General features: G+C 43.0%; 1 protein-coding gene across 1 annotated transcript; it reads right to left on the bottom strand.

Annotated features, from left to right (window-relative positions):
* Positions 1-2,625: 2,625 nt before the first annotated feature.
* LOC131289118 (6-phosphogluconolactonase-like) lies at positions 2,626-3,623 on the bottom strand. Its single transcript, XM_058318321.1, has 3 exons — positions 3,455-3,623; positions 2,891-3,387; positions 2,626-2,825 (listed from the first exon to the last, which is right to left on the bottom strand). Exons 1-3 carry the CDS (start codon positions 3,576-3,578, stop codon positions 2,697-2,699), a joined length of 750 nt encoding a protein of 249 aa, XP_058174304.1. The 5' UTR covers positions 3,579-3,623; the 3' UTR covers positions 2,626-2,696.
* Positions 3,624-19,636: the final 16,013 nt, after the last annotated feature.

Here is a 19,636-nt window from a genome sequence, read left to right as displayed (position 1 = left end):
ATCTTGTAAATTTGCTAAAATATTAGATAATATAACCGTGTTAAAAAAAAAAACAAATCATTGATAGACTTATACAAAAACAATGTTAATGTAATGACATGAAATTTTTTGGGCAATAAACTCGCATTTATGTACTACCTCAAATAAACAACATGCTTGATAGTATTTAATCAAAACATCCGAATGGTGCGTTTCTGGATTTGTGGTGAGATCTTTCGTTTACAGGACTTTGGTAAACAACTTCAAAATTTAAAGAAATGCAAAGTAAGTATCATTCTAAAGTAGTTGTCCAGTGTCTTATTTACCTTTTGAACGTTAAATTTTCTTTCTACTAGGAGTAATTAAATCAAAAGTGATCAACTTAATCACGTAAATCATCCAGTAATTTGTAACCACTTATTTGAGCCATTTTCCCAGGGACTGCATGTGAGTTAGCATTACATTTATTGTAATTGCAATTGAAAGCGTGGTCGACGTTTCGTACTGTCCGATGATTTGATTCCCAACGACCTACAAAAAATCGTCCTTTCATATTCACAAAATTGTCATGCTTTTCATTCCAATTTTTTTAACACGTTGACTGCCATGTCACCCAAAAGTGGATGACAGCAAAACTCAATTCTAAAAAGTTTTTGACCCATAAATAAATGAAAATGCAACATAATTTCATAGTAATATGTTATATCAATTCTTTGGGAAGCTTAGTTTCAGCTTAGCCTTCAAAAATTGTTGGTTTAATAAATGTTATAAACAAATTGAATTAAAAAAGATTGTTCTAAAAAAGTGTGCTAAAAACACTTTTTAGAACAATCTTTTTTAGCACACTTTTTTAGAACAATCTTTTTTAATTTAATTTGTTTATAACATTTATTATAACATGTTTCCGATGACACTCGGCAGTATTGCGTGAAGGTCAGTGTGTAGGGACAGGAAGATCGGGATTGTGGAAAAAGCCAACAGCTGTGATGGATGTGTAAACGTTAAACATTATTTTATGGATACCTAATTCCTGATTTTTCCACTTGCAGTTCATCGAAGAAAACGTAGCAAAAGATCAGTAATATTCCTCTAACATCGGAAGTACATTAAAATTCCTCTTCCGGTTAGTTGAAAGCATGAGAGACATGCAATAAAAGACCACGCTCGCGAAGGCAATGGCCACCAAAAAGCCACTATAAATTAAGTAATAACCTCTTTGGAGTGCTAAAAGAAGGCTTGTGGAGATAAGAATGTGGGGCAAGGGGGTCGAGTTCCTGATGTACTGCATGTCGCCATGTCGGTCGGGTTGGGCAACGTGTGGTGGTTTCCGTTCGTGGTGCTGGAAAACGGTGGCGGTGCGTTCGTCATTCCGTAAATCATCGTCCTGCTGCTCGTTGGCAAACCGGTCTACTAAATGGAGATGATCATCGGCCAGTTCTCGAGCCGGGGCAGCGTACAAAAAGTCCTCTACTGAAGCCTCTACTGGCGGCTCTGCTGGATGCGATGGATCACACCGAAGCTGATGTACGTCATCCTGATCTACAACCTTGTCACGCTGGAACCGTTAATGCACAAAGAATACGTGTATCTCACCATCGTATACGTATGGCACAAGATTGTCACATAAGATAATATACCAGAGACACACTTTATCGCTTTCTTTCATTCTTCCCGAGGTAGGCATTGGATGGTGTATTTTTGCATTTGGATTGATGCAGCTTCCCATCTGGACAATTTATGCCATTTACAAGCAAAGCGGAAAAAACTCACCGAGGTATGCGCATATCAATGATTACTTTACAGCCTTCCATAGAACTATCCGTTGTTTTTTCCACTACAGAAAATAAGAAATTCGTTCAAACCGACCGCGGCCTGGGGCCCCATTGATCCTGCCACCCACTACGAGTACAAAAAACTTATCGACGAAGACTGAGAAGAAGAAACGTTCGACCACACGGAACGAGAGGTGCTGCAGAAAGGGCGACCGATGCCCCGTTTTGGTTGAAGATTTTACTATATTTTTACAACTACGTGCCTTCAAGGTACTTTTCTTTTATCATTGCAATGAAATAAGAATCCGCGAGTTGGGCTATGTTATGTGATACATGTTATATTAAATATTGAATATAATTTATTGTACAAATTATAATAAAATAAAAGCCAATCTACTACCGTTGTCGTCCGTGCGGGACGCACTAAGAAGGAAAATCACTGAATTTTTAAATGCCATGGATTAGTATTATAATTGACCGCAATTCCATCTAGAAAACCGTTCACACTACCCTTATTTATGAGGTTTACGAATTCAAATAACAAGAATAAAACATATGTTCAGGAGAGTATCGAGGCCTGCTAGAAAAGATAACTAACTCTTTGTGCAATCCATCTCTTCACATTGTTAATAACCTTGAGGGCATCTGTCCTAGCTGACTACAATGGTTGTGGTTTGAATAAAATTTCATTAACTTCCTCTACCTTTTGACGATAAAATTTAAGGTTCCCAATTAGTAGAATCCTTTCTGATAACCAATCTTCAATGCATTTTTTTTAAACTGAACATCAAAGAACTCCATGGAAGGCACACGACATCGTTATATCGCGGAATGTACGCATTGTAATCATAGGTATGTCCATTGAAGACCGAGAAATATTCCTTGATGAGAAAAAGGCAGTAGTGTAAAAACACGAAGCTCTTCCAGGAAACACTCCGGAACTAGTTAGCATCCTCTAAGAGGATCCCCTTCGATCAACGAAGCCGCTTCGTCGCACGCTACGAAAATAAGATATCCGTTCGGGGGATCCACGAGAGTTGCCGGCAGAGATTTGTCTCTATCCGCTACGATTCTCTACGGTAAGTAAAAGGAATTTGGTCATGTTTGCATTACGTTTTTGAACTGGTCTTATGACTCACCTTCAGAATTTCTGCTTTTCCGTGACCTTGCGCACCAAACAGGCACACCTTGGCGTTGTTAATTAGTGGAAGCGTCATAGTAACTCGCTTCGGTGGAGGTTTCGGGGAGTCGTCAATCGGTGCGATCAGTTTCTTTTCCTCCTTCAACAACGGATGACCGGGGAACAGGGAAGCCGTGTGTCCGTCGGGGCCAATTCCCAAAATCAACAGATCAAACGAGGGCACTTCGGTGGACTTTTCCAAACCAAACGTTTTCCTGATCGTACGCTCGTAGTCGGCGGCCGCCTCATCCACATCGAGCGAACAATTGACCGGGAAAAATATGCTCTCCGGTACGTTGTCATGCTTCGCCACGAGTTGTCGCTTGTAGATTCCCCATGTTGACTCTTTGTCGGCTTCCGGAACGATGCGCTCGTCGCAAAAGAATATCTGCCACTTGCTAAAGTCGGAACGGAGATCGTACATGCCTTCGCAAAGAATATCCGCCAGCGAGCCACCTGAAACGCAAACACAATACAGAGCAAGTGTGACTTTGAAATAACTTTGACCATTCTTTTGACCTACCCGAGACTCCCAGGCGGAACCGATTTTGCTTTGCTAGTGTTTCATTGGCGAACTTTTCCAACAATCCTAATAATTCGTCGCAAATTGCATCACCGGTTCGGTACATTGCGCGTTTGTGAGGCATTTTGGGGATATAGATACAGGAAGGTATTCCAATTCAACAGAACCTAATCAGAGTCAGCCCTCTAAGAACTGAAAACCGTGTCGGTAAATAAAAATAAATAGAACAACTGGCAGTAAAGAACAAAACTAGTGTTGGCAGAATCGAGGTTCGGAAGATCCCGAAGATCCGAACCCTAGACGGATTCCATAGATTCGAATCCCATTTGACAGATTCTAAAGATTTGACCCAACCAAAGTGCATGCTATCCAGGTGGGTTCATTCCGAACAACACGTCATTAGAATAATAAAGGCAATTTACGACAATCGTTCTTAGTTGTTTTTTGTGTATTAAATTTGTCATTTGTGGTTATTTTCAAAACATGTTATAACTTTAAATAGAGAGGAACATGCTGTTTATATCGTGCCGTTGGATGGAGATGGGAAAAAAACCAACTGTTCATCTCCACATAGCGCACTCTCCCTTGACAAACTGACAAACTCGGTTCCCGCAACAGACGGAAAATTCGTAAGAAACTGGTATCAAAACTCTTGACAGCATTACCAAAGCCACTCGTTTTGACGTTTAATAACTGACGGATTAAGAAGAAGCGCAGAAGACTGAAACGAATGCGTGTCCACCTAGCGCACTCAGGAAACTCGAACCTCCATACACCAGTTTCCTAGCAAAGCTTAGTATGTGGAGATGAACAGTAACAGTAGCACTCGATTGCCTCGATTTGTAGCCGTTTAAGCTGGTTTCGGTAACATGCATCGTTCTTGTGTCCTTTTATTAGTACACAAAACTAAAAATAACTGTCAAAAATCATTTTCAATATGGCGGCCACGACAAGGATTTTGGGCTCACCTTTCTTAGGACCCACCTTGAGTATTGATATGTCAGAAACCGAATGCCACATTAGGTTGCGGTTGCAGGCAAAGATTGTAGCGAAATCTTCAACATCAAGCTAAACAGGCGAAAGTGTATTGCGTTTGCACGTTTGCGGTACTCGTGGAGCATAAAGCGGAGCCGCTAAAAGCTAAATGCGTTGTACAGTTCAGTCTTGTGTTTAGTGGATTTATTTTGTTGTCACCTTGTTTTTCGGCGAAAGGTGTTTCAAAGTGCTTCCTTACTGTTTTCTTACTGCGTGATCGTAACGCAGGGACAGTTGTAATTTGACTGCGCATTAGCGCGGATCGTTAGCAGCGCACGGGGTTCCTGTAATAGGTTAGCGAAAAGTAAGGTTATCCCACCCACATGGTCAAAAGTCAAAATGTGACTCACGAATAACCACAGAAAATCGAGGCCTTAGTAGCCGGTTGTTAATTCAATAGAGGTCTATGTCTCCGGGTTAGCTTGCGAAGGCCCAGCAAGCTACATTCAAAAGCCGTACTAGAGTAAATCCTCGCAAAAGAAGAAGTAGAAGTGATGCATGGAGAACAAACGAAAAGTATGACGGAATCTACACCGTTTTCGAGCTCAGGTAAGCATCGTTCAACTGCTTCTGTATCACCGTTCAACCGCAGGTAAACATTTGACGTTCAAGAAAAATACGGTTGCCTATCTGTGCATGGTCCAAACGTAAATGAATAAAGTTCAAACGCAACGAAACATTTGATGCCTCCGGTGTCAATGCACGTTTATATTGCCCGGATTCGGTTTTTGTCCTATTATCGCTTTTTACAATCGTTGGAAAACTATCATTGAGTAGGAAATCTTATGGTAAATAATTAGCCGCGGAGCACAAAGAGCTTTTTTAATCATTCAAGTGAGTTATTGAATAACATGGCAGACGAAAATAATGAAAAAATGTCATCCCGAAATCCACGAAAACTTACAACAACTGTAAAACGACTTCTTACGAAGATCAAGAATTTTTTACGCCGAATGCAGATTATAATAAAATTTTAATGTGACTGAATTATACAAATATAAATTAGTTATAAATTATATTTATTTTTATTCTAAAGGTCTTTGCAAATGAAATCAACAAAACGAAGTTAAACCTTTATCATGTAAACGTATCCGCTTGGATTCATCAAATGTTTCGTTGCGATTGAACTTTATTCATTTACGTTTGGACCATGCACAGATAGGCAACAGTATTTTACTTGGACGTCAAATGTTTACTTACGGTTGAACAGTGCTACAGAAGAAGTTGAACGATGCTTACCTGGGCTCGAAAACGGTGTATGTTCGACCACACCCATTGAAGTTTGTGGCTTTAAAAAACCAGTTCTTGTGATAGTTCCCAAGTGATATTGTGAATAATCATACGACCGTGTTCGCATGTGGCAATCGAAATCAAGCAGAATCTTTAAACCATTGAAAACAAAGTGCTATAGCTACTCAAAGTGCCCTAGTTATGATTCAACTGGAGTTTTGGTGAATCTGCCAAGGAAGAGATAAGGAGTGATTGCAACAAAAGCATCGGTTGTATCAGCGAGCCAAATGCTAGGGGTAATTCTCTAGCCTATTGAAGCACAGCGCATTTGCCACAGCATAAACTCAGACCAGAACGGTGCTTCTTAGCTTTTGTGATTTGTAACGTACTATTGGCTATATTTCCGAGTCTAACGTAATTTGGTTCATCGATCCAGTGACATAGGCAGCAACGTTGAGTGCAGATATTTCTACAGCAAAATATTGTGCGACATACTACTTCCCCAAAACTTACTATCCGGAAGATCGTGAGCATCGTAAATTGTTTAAACTTCAATGTAAGTAAAGCCAAATGCAAACCCATTATGATCGATGCAGATGCGTTTCGGGGAGAATTATTCTATTTTTAGTAATTTTATTTGAAAACGTGGGATAATCAAAATATTTCCCATTCGCGTAACGAAAGTTGAAGACAGAAAAACTCGTTCTACTTTGTCCTTTCGCTGATCGGTTTTAATTGTGTTGAGGTACAAAATATATTCTCAGTGGCATGATAATGGGTTGTCTCTTGTGCCATATTTAAATTGTATCATCGTGCAAATTAGATTTTGAGCTTCCAAATTCTTATGGTATCCTGGGTTTCTCGATTTTCTGTGCTTGGGGACGTTATATCTTGGCGTTAGTCGAATCCGAAACGACTCCGAAACGAACTACTGTTATAGGTGGGCAACGATATGAATTATGGTTGTTAAAACCACATCCACAAATATCATGAATAAACGTAACAAGTATTCTCTTGTTAAATATTCTAATATTGAATATTTAATTAACGCAAAAATTTCTAAATGTCCGTGATATCTTACAATAAATCAGATTTTACGGTGTTGCGAAAGTAATGACCAGACAAATATTTGTCGTTTAAGCAAATTATATTCAAGACTTTAGTGTTGTTTTCTTTTTTCGAAACTTTAATAAATTATCCAAATGTGTTGGAGTTCGTTTGCTGTAAAAGGTTTTCAATTTGTTTTAATATCAACTTGAATAGCAGATCGTTGCTTATTAGAATGTTTTTTTTTCAAAATAGATACAATAGAGTATATACCTTAATTCTACATACAATACAATATAAGTTATTACATACATTGCTGTAAACAATCAACTAAGTTTCTTAAACTTCTCTTTACAGAATACATAAGCACAAGTAGCTGAAGTTTTTTTACGTAACTATAGAGGAGATGGAGAGATTAAAAAAAAAAATCTTAAAAGGATGACCATAAATCAGTCTCCGAACAAAAAGCATCATCTTCGGGATAAGGACTTCGGGATAAGGAGACGTCAAGGAAACTTGACGCTGGTTCAATAACAGCATCGGATCTCGACAGTTAAAGTCGTGCAAATCAGCTAGAAGGGGTCAAATCGAGTGAAGTAATGGATCCTTCCATCCAGCCAAACCCCGTAGTCTACGCTTCGCCAACAAACGATGCTGCCAGTAATTCTGGAACGCTCGATAAGAGCGATTCTACCAAAAAACATGAAGGAAAGAATAAAGCATCAAAAGACTCCAATGATGATGCTTCTGCAACAAAAAAGGAATCTAGAAATGATAGGCTTTCTTGATGGTGCAACCTACCAGCAAAAGCTTTTCATACCGATGGTGTGTCGAGTTGCTACGTTGATTCGAAAAGATAAGCATTTAAACTTCACAATAACCAACGACGATGAAGAAGTTGGATTGTTTGACGACATCGTATTTAAATCCGACGTTGGAGACCTTTTCATCCAAGCTAAGCACAAGGAAGATAAGAGCTACACCATCACATGGGACAACCTTGCATCGACGGATAAAAGTGCGCCGTTTACGATTAGTAAGTACTTGAAATGTTTTTTAGAGAAAGAGGAAGAGTGGGTTGACAGGGAAAAGTTGCCCGTATTAGTACTTTGTACAAACATTGGACTACACGAAGATGTCAAAATGTCCTTTAAGAAATACCTTTTTGGCACAAATATTGTTGATTCTATTCTTAAATCCATCGCCAACGATGCCTATAACATTGGTTTGAACATATTGAAAGACGAAATCAAAAACAAATTATTGTACTACTTGAAAGAAGACTCCGAATTAGGTACTCTCGCTATGTTGATTGCACAGCATATTTTTCAGAAAAAAAAAGTCGATTTTCGTAACGATTCGGTTCAAACAAAATACCGATCTATCATAGAAAACCAGATTGCCGTAAAGAAAAGTAAAGGACACGAATGTTACGAAGTAAATGCAGGGTTTTACAATGAAAACAGGGAATTTAAAAGACTTTTTGAACACGAGTACAAACTTCAACGAAAAGAACAACTCATTCGAGATGATATAAAAGAAAAAGGCATTAAAGTTGAAAAAGCAAAACCAACAGAGTTTGAGGACAAGAACTATCCTAAACGAATATGTATTTCGGATGTAGCTGATCTTGCGACAAAGTTAGCTCAACATATTTACCACGAAAAAGCTATTGATTTTCAGGTTACTGTATTCCAACAATACCGTTATGTCATAGAAAAGTTTATTGCTACAGACAACAAAAATCGTAAACGTTGTTACGTAGTCGATGATAACAATTTCATTAAAGTAGGTTGTAAGGATTTCAAAAGGTTGTTTGATATGGAATATCAAAACCTGCTCAGACCAGAACCTCTAGACATTTGGGGAGAAACCCATTCACGCTTGGCTTTGTACACAATTACGTCAGTAGATTATATAGAGAAATTATTGTCGGTTGAAACGCAAAACGCTACACTCAGGTACATGGAAAGTGTTAAGAACGGATCAGAAAAATTAGGTCTTATTGAAGGAGTACTGAATAACCGACCGATCGTCAATCATAGGTTATTTGCAGAATATTTTGCTGCATTTTGGTTTTATTCGAATCAAAATGTAACTGGTGTTAAAGACTTTATGAAACGCGAAATTTATGAGACCAAACGCAGTAAAGAAATAAGACAAGTTTTAGACAGAATGATTTGTAGGAAAACTTAACTTCATATGGCACTTCTTAAAAAGGTATTCGGATGTTAATCAGAAAATATGACTTGGAACACGCGGACTTTTCTGTAGCATGCGATAAACATGACTATATTCTATCGAATTCAGTTTGACATGAAAATACAGTTCAGTGTCATGACGTACAGTGACGACACACCAAACTGGTAAAACAACTGTCAAATGGTTGTTTCTTTACACTCCTGCTCAACCTTTGCAGTTAGCTAATCCGATGCCCTCACACTGTTTACGAAAAGTCGCTACAGGTAGACTCTTCGTCATCATGTCTGCTTGTTGATCTGCTGATGGTATGTATCGTAGACTGATTTTTCCTTGACGAATCAGATCTCGCAGATAGTGAAGCTTAACATCAACGTGTTTGAGTCGTCCAAAATCCTTAGATTCCTCAGCAATTCGCATCGACGACTGGTTGTCTTCATAGAAAAGCTCCTCTGGGTTGAGTCCCATGTCTCTTAGCAAACGTACCAACCACTGTTCATGACATGCAGTCACACACAGCGCGGACGATTCCGCTTCCGTAGACGAAAGCGATACAACTTGCTGCTTCCTGGTTATCCAAGCGACAGTACTTCAAAAACCTTGCAACCAGGTTGCAGCATAAAAATTTGCTCTTGAGGCTCTCCGTTTAGGAATGCTGTCTTTACGTCCATTTGATGTATGAACATCCTCTCATGATTAGCTACAGCTAGCACGGTGCGTATTGTATCGAGTTTTGCAACTGGTGAATAAGTCTCAGTATAGTCAAATCCTTGACGTTAACTAAACCCGCGAGCTACCAAGCGAGCTTTATATCGATCCGGTTGTCCGTTGAAACCTCGCTTAATACGGAATACCCACTTGCTTGTGATGGGAGAACGACCTTCTGGTAACTTTGTCAAAGTCCAGGTGTTGTTCTTCTTTAACGAAAGCATTTCGTCTTGAACGGCTTCTTCCCATTTTGGCCAATCGCTCCGCTTTCGCGCTTCTGCTAACGAATCTGGAACATTATCCACATATCCCGTCGCATTCAATGCATACGCCGCTAGTTCAACACCATAATCTTTGTGCTATCCAGGCACCTTACGATTCCTTTTTGGTCGCTCCTCACTCTGTGTCTTATCATCACCGTCAGTCTCGCTTACATTCGACTCCACGTTTTGTTCCGTTGCAGATCTACTTTGTTCAGAAAAACTCTTAAATTCTTCTTCTGATTCTTCATTATGCATCGATTCGTGATCATTGTTCTCGAATGACTCGTCGATTTCACAATCACGAACAGGATCTTGTTCTGCAGCTGGATATACTAATATATCCGAATCAATATTACTTTGATGTGGAAGCACAGGTTCATAGTGTTTAGATTCATCAAACACCACATCACGTACATTTTTTATCTGCTTTGATCTTTCATCCCATACACGGTAGCCGTTATGTGTATAGCCAACGAATATTCCATTCCATGCCTTCGCGTCCATTTTTGCCCGGTGCTCCTTCGGAACATGAACGAAAACACTACAACCAAAAATGCGTATTTTGGCAATATTCGATTTGCTACCTTCCCACATCTCGTATGGTGTTATATTGGATGGAATAGCACTTGATGGACTCCTGTTCGCCAGATAAGCAGCAGTTTGTACAGCTTGGCCCCAAAACTGCTTGTCTATGCCACTATCTTCGAGCATCGAACGGGCCTTCTCCACCAAAGTTCGGTTCATACGTTCACTAACTCCGTTCAATTCAGGCGTATAGGGAACCGTCCACTCTACCTGAATGCCTTTCTGTCTGCAAAACTCGTTAAACCCTTTGCTACGGTATTCGCCACCATTATTACATCGTAGGCGACTTATTTGCTGTCCAAATTTTGCCGAAACTACAGCTTCATAATAGCGAAACTTCTCGTACACTTCTTCCTTTGCTTCAATGAGAAAAACCATCGTGAAATGTGACCAATCGTCAATGAAAGTTACAAAGTACTTCTTACCATCCAATCCATTGGTCCGGGGTAATTGGTCCACAAACGTCCGAGTGAATAAGGTCAAGGACTCGTGATGATCTTCTCTCCTCGCGTACCGGAAATGTGTTTCGCGTTTGCTTGCCTAATAAACACGGCTTGCTCACGAAAACTTTATCTTCGTTTCCTTTCGTATCATATGGTAGTTTTATGCCACATACCATCCCTTGTCGAAAAATCTACTCCAAGTTCTTGACATTAAGATGACCGTAGCGCCTATGCCATAGCTCCATATTTCTCGGAATGCGACTGTTAACTCACTTCTAACTAAGTAGGTCCCACGAAGGAAGACCTCCTAGCTTGGTTATCGGTGTGTAACGGGAAGTTATATTTCTGCCGGCTAATTGTCAAAGTCCCTGGACTCTATTACTTTCCAGCTAGTTGCCGCTGCGTGTGGTGGAGGCCTATGCTTTGGAAAGGGAGACTGGGTGCTTCAAGCTTTCGGATATGGCAGTGAGTGCGATAAAAAACCAACGAGGTTACTCTAGTCGGAGTTTGATTTAACACAAATTTATTTCAAAATTGATTCCGTTTATATACCAGAATTTCATCATGGTGTTTGTGCTTATACAATACAAGGTTTGGCAGGAGGCGAGAAGGATTGGTGATCCTTATGTTGGGTTTTTCTTCCTATCCACCTTATGATGCAACGCATTGCCTGAACATCCCGTTATCATTGCGTCATGTCCCTAGTCCGTTTTCTATGTTTATTTGGGATCAGGATCGCGATCGGTAACGGGAGTTTACATGTGGGTTTGTTTACAGCGCCGATCTACATATTTATTCCGTTGGTACATTGCGTAATCGCTGTTCCCTATGCCATGCGTTCGGTTTGTCCTAAACAAATGCGCGATCGACCCATGCGCTCGATGTATGTTGATTTGGGCATCTCGATCGTCCTTCTCGGAAAGTTCTTTATTTGGACAAACGATCGTACTGGATACCGAAATGTTACAATTTAAGGTGGGACTTTGCCTATCGACCTTTTCGTCTTCCTTTTGGTGCAGGGTTTCTTAAGTTTTATGGTTCTGAGCCGTTTGAGTTCAAATTGGCCGTTTTGTTGTGTTTTATCCTCGAACACATCGTTGGTGCAGCAACATTCCCCCCCTCGTAATTCAACTCGATGAATTACGCCTTGGCTTGTGTTCGAGATGAGGCATGTTGATAGCTTCTTCCATTTCGATTTTCTCAGGTTTGTTAACTGTTTGTTTCCTTTGTTTGATTATTATGATCGCTGACACACTGGCTGCGATAATTATTAAAATTATTATAAAAACTACTGTTACGTAGGTTGTGATTAAACTATTAGTTGTAGTTTTCTTATCTTCTTCTATTAAAGGCGTTTGAACATTATCATGTCTTCTAAAATAAGTTTTAATTTCCCTTTTGAATGAAAAATCAGCCTTGATTGTTTCGTTAGCTGATTCGATAACACAATCATCTTCAAGTTCTACAATCGCTGCGTAATTGACGAGATTGATTTCTCCGTACCCGCAATTCAACTTGATGCTTTTAACATCATTTGTATAGTAAAAGACTGAATTCGCCTCTTTCATATGAATTAGTTTAGTGCAAGGTGTTTCTAATCTTTTCATTGGGCAAATGCTAGAGTGATTCACTGAGAATATCTTTTCCGCTAAGCAATCTATTTCCTTTTCGATCACCGGATGATTAACTAGGAAATGAGTTTTATTTAATTCAATGAAGTTATTGGGATAAAAATGTGCCCAATTATCATTTACTGCTATTATAGATTTGTTTAAAGTAATTATTGTCTTGTGATTTCGATCCGGTACAGGATAGGCCTGAAATATTTCGAATGGATTAGCTTCCACTAGTAGAACTGTTATAATGATTTGCAGTATTTGCTATTTTTCTTGTATAGAAAAGGTTGGATGTATTCGTACAATGCGAATTGTTTTCGGTAAGTTCTTTTCTACCTCATCAAAGTTTCTTCAACTCATCCTCTTGTATTGGTTCTATTCTTATCATTTTATATTTTTCTGCCATGTTATCAATAATTTGATGAGCTTAAAAAGTAAGCTCAACTATTAACAATCTAGCAAGAATTTTTGCTTGTTCAGTGTCCGCATTTATCATATGAAATAGTAAGTTTGCGCTTTTGTTTTTGAAGTTTTGTTCTAGCGCTTTGGATTTCTCATTTACTGTCGCGAGTGAACTTAATATTGTTTTATATTTGATTTCTTCTGATGATTGCATTCTTTCTAAATCTTCATGAATTTTATCCCCGCCCACCAGCATGTCTTTTAAGAATCCTATGATTCCTCCTACTCGTTTTACTCGCGTGGTATACCGTAATTCGCGCTCCACAATTTTGCTCTGAATGTTTGCCATATCGATGGCTTCTTTAAGTGTGTCATCTTTTAACTGATCCTTGTTGACGTACCTTGTATATAAAACGCGTAAGTCGTAGCGAAGTTGGTGCATATTCCCGATGTCAGCATTGGGAGAGATGTCCAGTGGTATGCTCCGCGTAATCAGCCCCGTTGTACTAAGCATGTTCCCAGGTGGTTGAACAGGATTCCGCCGTCGTTTACCGGTTGAATGTTGATCGTCTCAACGCAGCCAATGCTTTATACCAATAGAGTTGTGGGGTTACCTTTGGCTTTTAGTTCCACAATTTCTTTATTCTTTTCTTAACGAAGTGCACACGTCGAAGTCTATGAGTCGAATGTCCGAGCTAAATTGCTCGTTACGTTTTGGGGCGCGAAGTTGACGTTTAGTGATGAGCGATAGATGTAGGGATTCGACTCCTTCAAATCCGACTCCCAATCCGTCATATGTCATCTGTCAGTCATTTCGAACAGACCATTTTTCCGCTCGCTGCTCATTATCGCCACAGTACTCCCCCTCTAGATGGGAGTTACCGATAACGTGTTGGGATGAAAACTCTACGTTGGGATCGTGTAACTCCGGTCGATAAATCTGTAGAAGGTGGCGATAAGTTGCGCTGCGACTGGTCCGTCGTCGCCGCTGGTTTCGCGCAACCGGGGGTTGTCGTCGGAGATTTTCCGTTGGCCAAGTTGGCTGGGGCTCTGGATGGAGTAGCTGGTGTTCCAGTACCTGTTGCTGGCGGTTCCTCTGAGGTTGTTGCGGGGCGGTAACACGGTTTGAGGCGGTCAATGGAAACGGTGGAGGTTTTACCATTGATCGACACGAGGAATGTTTTTTCGCCGCGCTTGATGACCAAATAGGGACCTTGATATGGCGGTGTCAAAGCAGGTCGTATGGTGTCGTTCCGTATAAAAACATGGGTACATGTCTTCAGGTCAGAATGTACGAACGTGTTTGTACCGGAGTGCCATGCTGTGGATGGTGCTTGTAGATGGGCCATGGCTTCTGTGAAGGATCGAGCGAAGTCTGATGTCTCCGGGGGTGTCGTCTGTGGTGGACAATTAAAAAACTGTGCCAGTATCTTTAACGTCGTCCCGTACACGAGTTCCGCCGGGGATGCTTGTAGGTCCTCTTTCGCCGTTGTCCGTAGGCCCAAAAGAATAATAGGCAGGTGCTCGGCCCAATGTATGCTGCCTTTGGCGCAGATGGCTGCCTTCAGTGTCCGGTGCCACCGCTCGATGAGGCCGTTCGCCTGTGGATGGTATGCAGTGGTCCTGAGGTGCTTGATTCCCAGTGCTTTGGTCAGTTCAGCAAACAATGTCGACTCGAACTGCCTCCCTTGGTCCGTCGTGATGTAGGCTGGCACTCCGAAACGGGCTATCCAACCGCTCAGTAATGCTGAGGCTACTGTCGACGCGGTGATGTCCGGAATCGGGAACGCCTCTGGCCAGCGCGTAAATCGGTCGATGACCGTAAGGCAATAACGGTTGCCGTTGCTCACCGGGAACGGGCCAACGATGTCCATGTTGATGTGGGCGAAGCGGTTCTCCGGTGGGGTGTAACGCTGTAGCGGGCTCTTCGTGTGCCGCTGCACTTTGCTGGCTTGGCACTGGAGGCAGTTTCGAACGAACTTTGCACAGTCCTGGCGGATGTTTAACCAAACAAATCGTTCCGTAGTCAACCTCGTTGTCGCCTTTACGCCGGGGTGGCTCATACTGTGTATGGAGTGAAGCAAAGGTTGCCGGAACCGTTTGGTGACGTATGGTCGAACAATACCAGTTGGACAATCACAGAACAGCTTGCGTGTGCTGCCGGGTATTGCGATTTCTTGTAAGACTAGGTCCGTTCGAGTCTTCCCGCTGATTATGTCTGCCAGCTCCGGATCTTGTGTCTGGTCCTCGGCCAACTCCTCAAAGTCTATGCTGGTCGCAGACTGAATGGATCCTATCCGAGACAGGAGGTCGGCCGTCACGTTGTCCTGTCCCTTCACATGCCGTATGTCGGACGTAAACTGCGCGAGAAAATCCAGTTGGCGCGCCTGCCTAGGCGAGGCCTTGTCCAACGCCTGCTGGAACGCATACACTAGTGGCTTGTGGTCGGTGACGATGTGGAAACTTCGCCCTTCTAGGAGATGACGGAAGTGGCGGACAGCGAGGAACATGGCGGTCAACTCACGATCGTAAGTTGAATACTTTCGTTGGGCCGGTTTGAACTTCCTTGAGAAGAATCCTATTGGCTGTAGTTCCCCATCCACTATCTGGTGTAACGCTGCTCCAGCGGCTAGGTCCGATGCGTCCGTCCATAGCGACAACTCTGCATCCCGATCGGGGTGTGCCAACAAGGTCGCCGTTGCCAACTTTTGTTTAGTTTCGTCGAACGCTTCAATAGCCTTGGGTGTCCAGATAAGAGGTGTTTTATCTTTCTTTTTGTTAGAACACGCCATGTCCAGGAGAAGGATCTGCTGCTCTACCGCTCGTGGAATAAAGCGCCGATAAAAGTTGAGCATGGCCAGGTATCGTTTTAGGTCCATTATCGTCGTTGGCCTGGGATAGTTGGATATCGCCTCAACTTTTTCGGGAAGCGGCCGTATTCCATCCGCGTTGACCTTGTGTCCCAAGAAAGTGATCTCCTGCTGTGCAAACTCGCACTTCGCCGGGTTGATGGCCAGTTGCTGCTCGGTTAGCCGGTTGAACAGGATCCGCAGGTGGTCACGATGTTCGTCCAGCGTCGTCGATGCCACGATGATGTCGTCAACGTAGGGGAACACAAATTCCAAACCTCGGAGAGCTCCGTGTATAATCCTTTGGAAGGTTTGAGCTGCATTCCGCAGACCGAACGGCATCGTCACGAATTCGAATAAACCAAAAGGCGTGGTGATTGCAGTCTTCGGTATATCGTCTGGGTGAAGGGGTATCTGGTGATACGCCTTTTGTAGATCCACCTTCGAAAACACTGCTTTACCCCTCAGCTGAATGGTAAAATCCTGTATATAAGGCAGTGGGTATCTATCGGGAGTCGTCCTCGCGTTAAGCGCTCGGTACTCGCCGCATGGACGCCAAGTCCCGTCAGCCTTTTTTTCCATATGTAGGGGGCTTGCCCAGCTGCTGTTGGAGGGGCGGCAAACTCCTAACCGCATTAGTGCCTCGAATTCAGCTTTCGCGGCTGCGTACTTGTCCGGTGCAAGGCGTCGGGTTCGGGCACATACTGGGGATCCGGTGGTCTCGATGCGGTGTGTGATGTTGGACGGTCGTACCGTGCCGATTGGTTGCAAGGTGTGGATGTGTGGAAATTCCAGCAAAAGATCTGTCATCAGTGATGTCGAATCAAAGACCTTTACGGAAACTTCGCGTGCGTTTGCTTCTATGCCCTTTACCCGCAGGTTTGTGATTTTGTCAACCAGGCATCGTTGTTTCAGATCTACCATCAAATCGTAGTGGCTTAGAAAGTCGGCTCCGATGATGGCAGATTTTACGTCCGCTATAACGAAGTTCCATAGGAACGCGCGACGCAAACTCAGGTCAAGCGTATGGAGCGACTGACCAAAAACAGTGATGGGAGTGCCGTTGGCTGCGTAAAGGCGCATGGTTGACTCTTTTACAGTGTCTATAAGGAAAGGCTGTTGAGTTCGGCGGTCTACTACGATGAGCCGGTTGCTCTCCGGTGCAACAGAGCCTACCTGGTTTTGGACGTCTCCGGCGTGGCCTCACAACGACGCCTGAGCTATGTCATGGTTTGCGCCCGATGTCGGTGCTGTGAAGCGGCACGGTGGGCGGCAGGTCCGTGCGGCGGTCCCGAACTTCCGGTGGTAGTAGCACATTTGGTCGGCCGTTGGTGGGGCTCTAGCCGGTGTTCGTTCCCGTTGTCGCGAACCGCTGTGGTTTTTCCGTCCGCGTTGCATGTCACTCCTGAGGTTTCGCAGTTGCTGCCTAAGGTCATCTATCTCGCGTTCCATCCAACCAGGTGCATCGGAAACAGGATAACGTTGTTCCGATTGTCGTTGTTCACTCGGCATGCGCATCTCGGATACGCCATAAAACGTGTCGTTCCGCTGCGAGGCGGCCAAGCAGTCCATTACGGCGTCCGCTACGCGGGCCTTGTCGGTGGTGTTTCTGCTTGCTGCGATGGTCGCCGATTGCACGTGGGCCGGCAGTCGACCGATCCAAAGGTCAAACAGCATCTGCTCTGACATCGCGTTGTTGGCTGTGCGTCGCATTTCCGCAAGCAACTGTGTTGGCTTGCGGTCGCCGAGCTCCATCGTCGCTAGCAAGCGGTGTAGTCGGGATCGCTGGGACTCCTCGAAGTGTCCGATTAGGGTCCGTTTTGCAAACGCATACCGGTCAGTTTCGGGAGGGTCCTCCAGTAACGAACGCACCTCTGCCACCACGCTAGTTGGGATTTGCGCCATCACAATGTGGAAACGCTTGTTGTCCATGCGGGGAAGAATGCCGGTCGCCGCAAACCAGTGCTCTAACACCCAGAAAAATGAATTGAGGTCCCTTACGTCCATCTGTGGCGGAGGTAAGCGCAGATGGTGCATTGCTTCCACGTGGGCGCTCGTATCTGGTCCGGGACCAGGGTTGCCTTCCAGGAGCGTGGGGTCCATTTCCTCGGAACCCGTGTCTGTGGCTGGGGGCGTTGGTGGGACGATGTTTTTCCGCGTCGGACTTCGTTGCATGCTGTACCTGTAGTGCGATTGTTTGTTCTTTTGAAGTCAAGTGCATCGTACGCCTTTTCGTTTGTCCGTAGTTCGAACAAATTCGCGGTAAAAACGTGGGCTCGATCGTAAGTGCGCACTTTCGATGCGGCGCAAGCTCAGTAGTTCTAGGTATTGTGCTCCGACGGCGTGGAGTGATTCGCGGAAACAAGCTGATCGAACGCTTCGTCGTGGGGTCCGTGTTGGGGCGGAATTCAAAAACGCGTTTTCGGTTCGCACTTTTTACGGAATTTTCACTGCACTATATACCGCGCACCTTTTTTTCAAGTTTTTTTTTTTTTTAATAGTTTTTCACTGCGTACGCCATGCGAACGTATTTGCACTACAAGTCGTATTTGTGCGAACAATGTTCAATCACGTCGGGGTCACCATTTTGTGGGGTTACCTTTGGCTTTTAGTTCCACAATTTCTTTATTCTTTTCTTAACGAAGTGCACACGTCGAAGTCTATGAGTTGAATGTCCGAGCTCAATTGCTCGTTACGTTTTGGGGCGCGAAGTTGACGTTTAGTGATGAGCGATAGATGTAGGGATTCGACTCCTTCAAATCCGACTCCCAATCCGTCATATGTCATCTGTCAGTCATTTCGGACAGACCATTTTTCCGCTCGCTGCTCATTATCGCCACAGAGTCATCAGTAACTTTTGGGCCCAGTTACACGGAGCGATGCTTTTCACCTTTCGCGCAATTGGTGTTTCTTCTAAGATGGGATGAGGAATGTTTCTGGGTCCCTTAGCAGGCATCGTAGATGGCGTTGTATGCAGGAGTAGATGCTCCTTGTGTTCCACTTCTACAACTGCTACCTTTACTGTTGGTCGATTCGGCGTAGTTCGATAAGTGAGCAAGAATTTATCCATTGCATCTAACATTTCGCCACTATCTATTTTGAATTTCGAGACTGATGTTTTGACAAAGTCCTCAAATCGTGTTACATGATTTTCATAGTCTTTTTGTTTTCATTCATACGTGGTGAGATCTTGGTACGATTCTCTTTGGGGAGTTCTGCTGTTTCGTTGCATGTGTTGTCTACCAAAACGTTTCGCTCCTGTTTTTCTTCATGAGGAATCTTAACCTTTTCGGTTCGGTTATTCAAGGATGTTTTCAATTTAGTTTTCTTTTCTTTTACTGGTTCGGAATATGAATTACGTTTTTGATCGTCGCATTCAAGTTTCTGAACCAAACCTTCTTTAGTAGGAATTTCATTCTGCTTGTCTTCTTTTTGATTACTCAACAGCTTTTCCTTGGTTGAGCTACAATGCATTAGCGGATGATGTCGTCTGTTACAGAATTGTCTGGAACATTCTTTAAGTACTTTACAGTGCCGCATACGATGATCGTCGGTCAGGAGACATGAAAGGCACAGCCGATGTCTCTTCACCACATCATATCTTTTCTTTACGGGAAGTTTGTTGAATTCTTTACACTTTGGGAGTGCATGATGTCCACTGCAGTGTGGGCATGCTTCATTTTTTCTAAAGTTTTCATATTCTCGCTTTTTGAACGTAGGAGGTTTCTTGTACTCTCTTTCTGCTTCATTATGAACGCCAACGTATAAGTTTGTTGGATTCTGGCCGATATGGTGGTAGTTTATC

This window comes from Anopheles ziemanni, chromosome 3 (genome assembly GCF_943734765.1).
Source record: "Anopheles ziemanni chromosome 3, idAnoZiCoDA_A2_x.2, whole genome shotgun sequence".
NCBI classification, from domain to species: domain Eukaryota; kingdom Metazoa; phylum Arthropoda; class Insecta; order Diptera; family Culicidae; genus Anopheles; species Anopheles ziemanni.
The sequence above is the reverse complement of the archived record's forward strand: the minus strand, read 5'-3'. Positions and strand labels throughout refer to the sequence as shown.

Coding starts and splice junctions, on each gene's coding strand:
- LOC131289118 (XM_058318321.1), bottom strand. CDS start 3,578: ATGCCTCACAAACGCGCAATGTACCGAACCGGTGATGCAATTTGCGAC. Junction 3,388..3,454: donor GTTCCGCCTGGGAGTCTCGG/GTAGGTCAAAAG, acceptor TTTGCGTTTCAG/GTGGCTCGCTGGCGGATATT. Junction 2,826..2,890: donor GAAAAGCAGAAATTCTGAAG/GTGAGTCATAAG, acceptor TACTTACCGTAG/AGAATCGTAGCGGATAGAGA.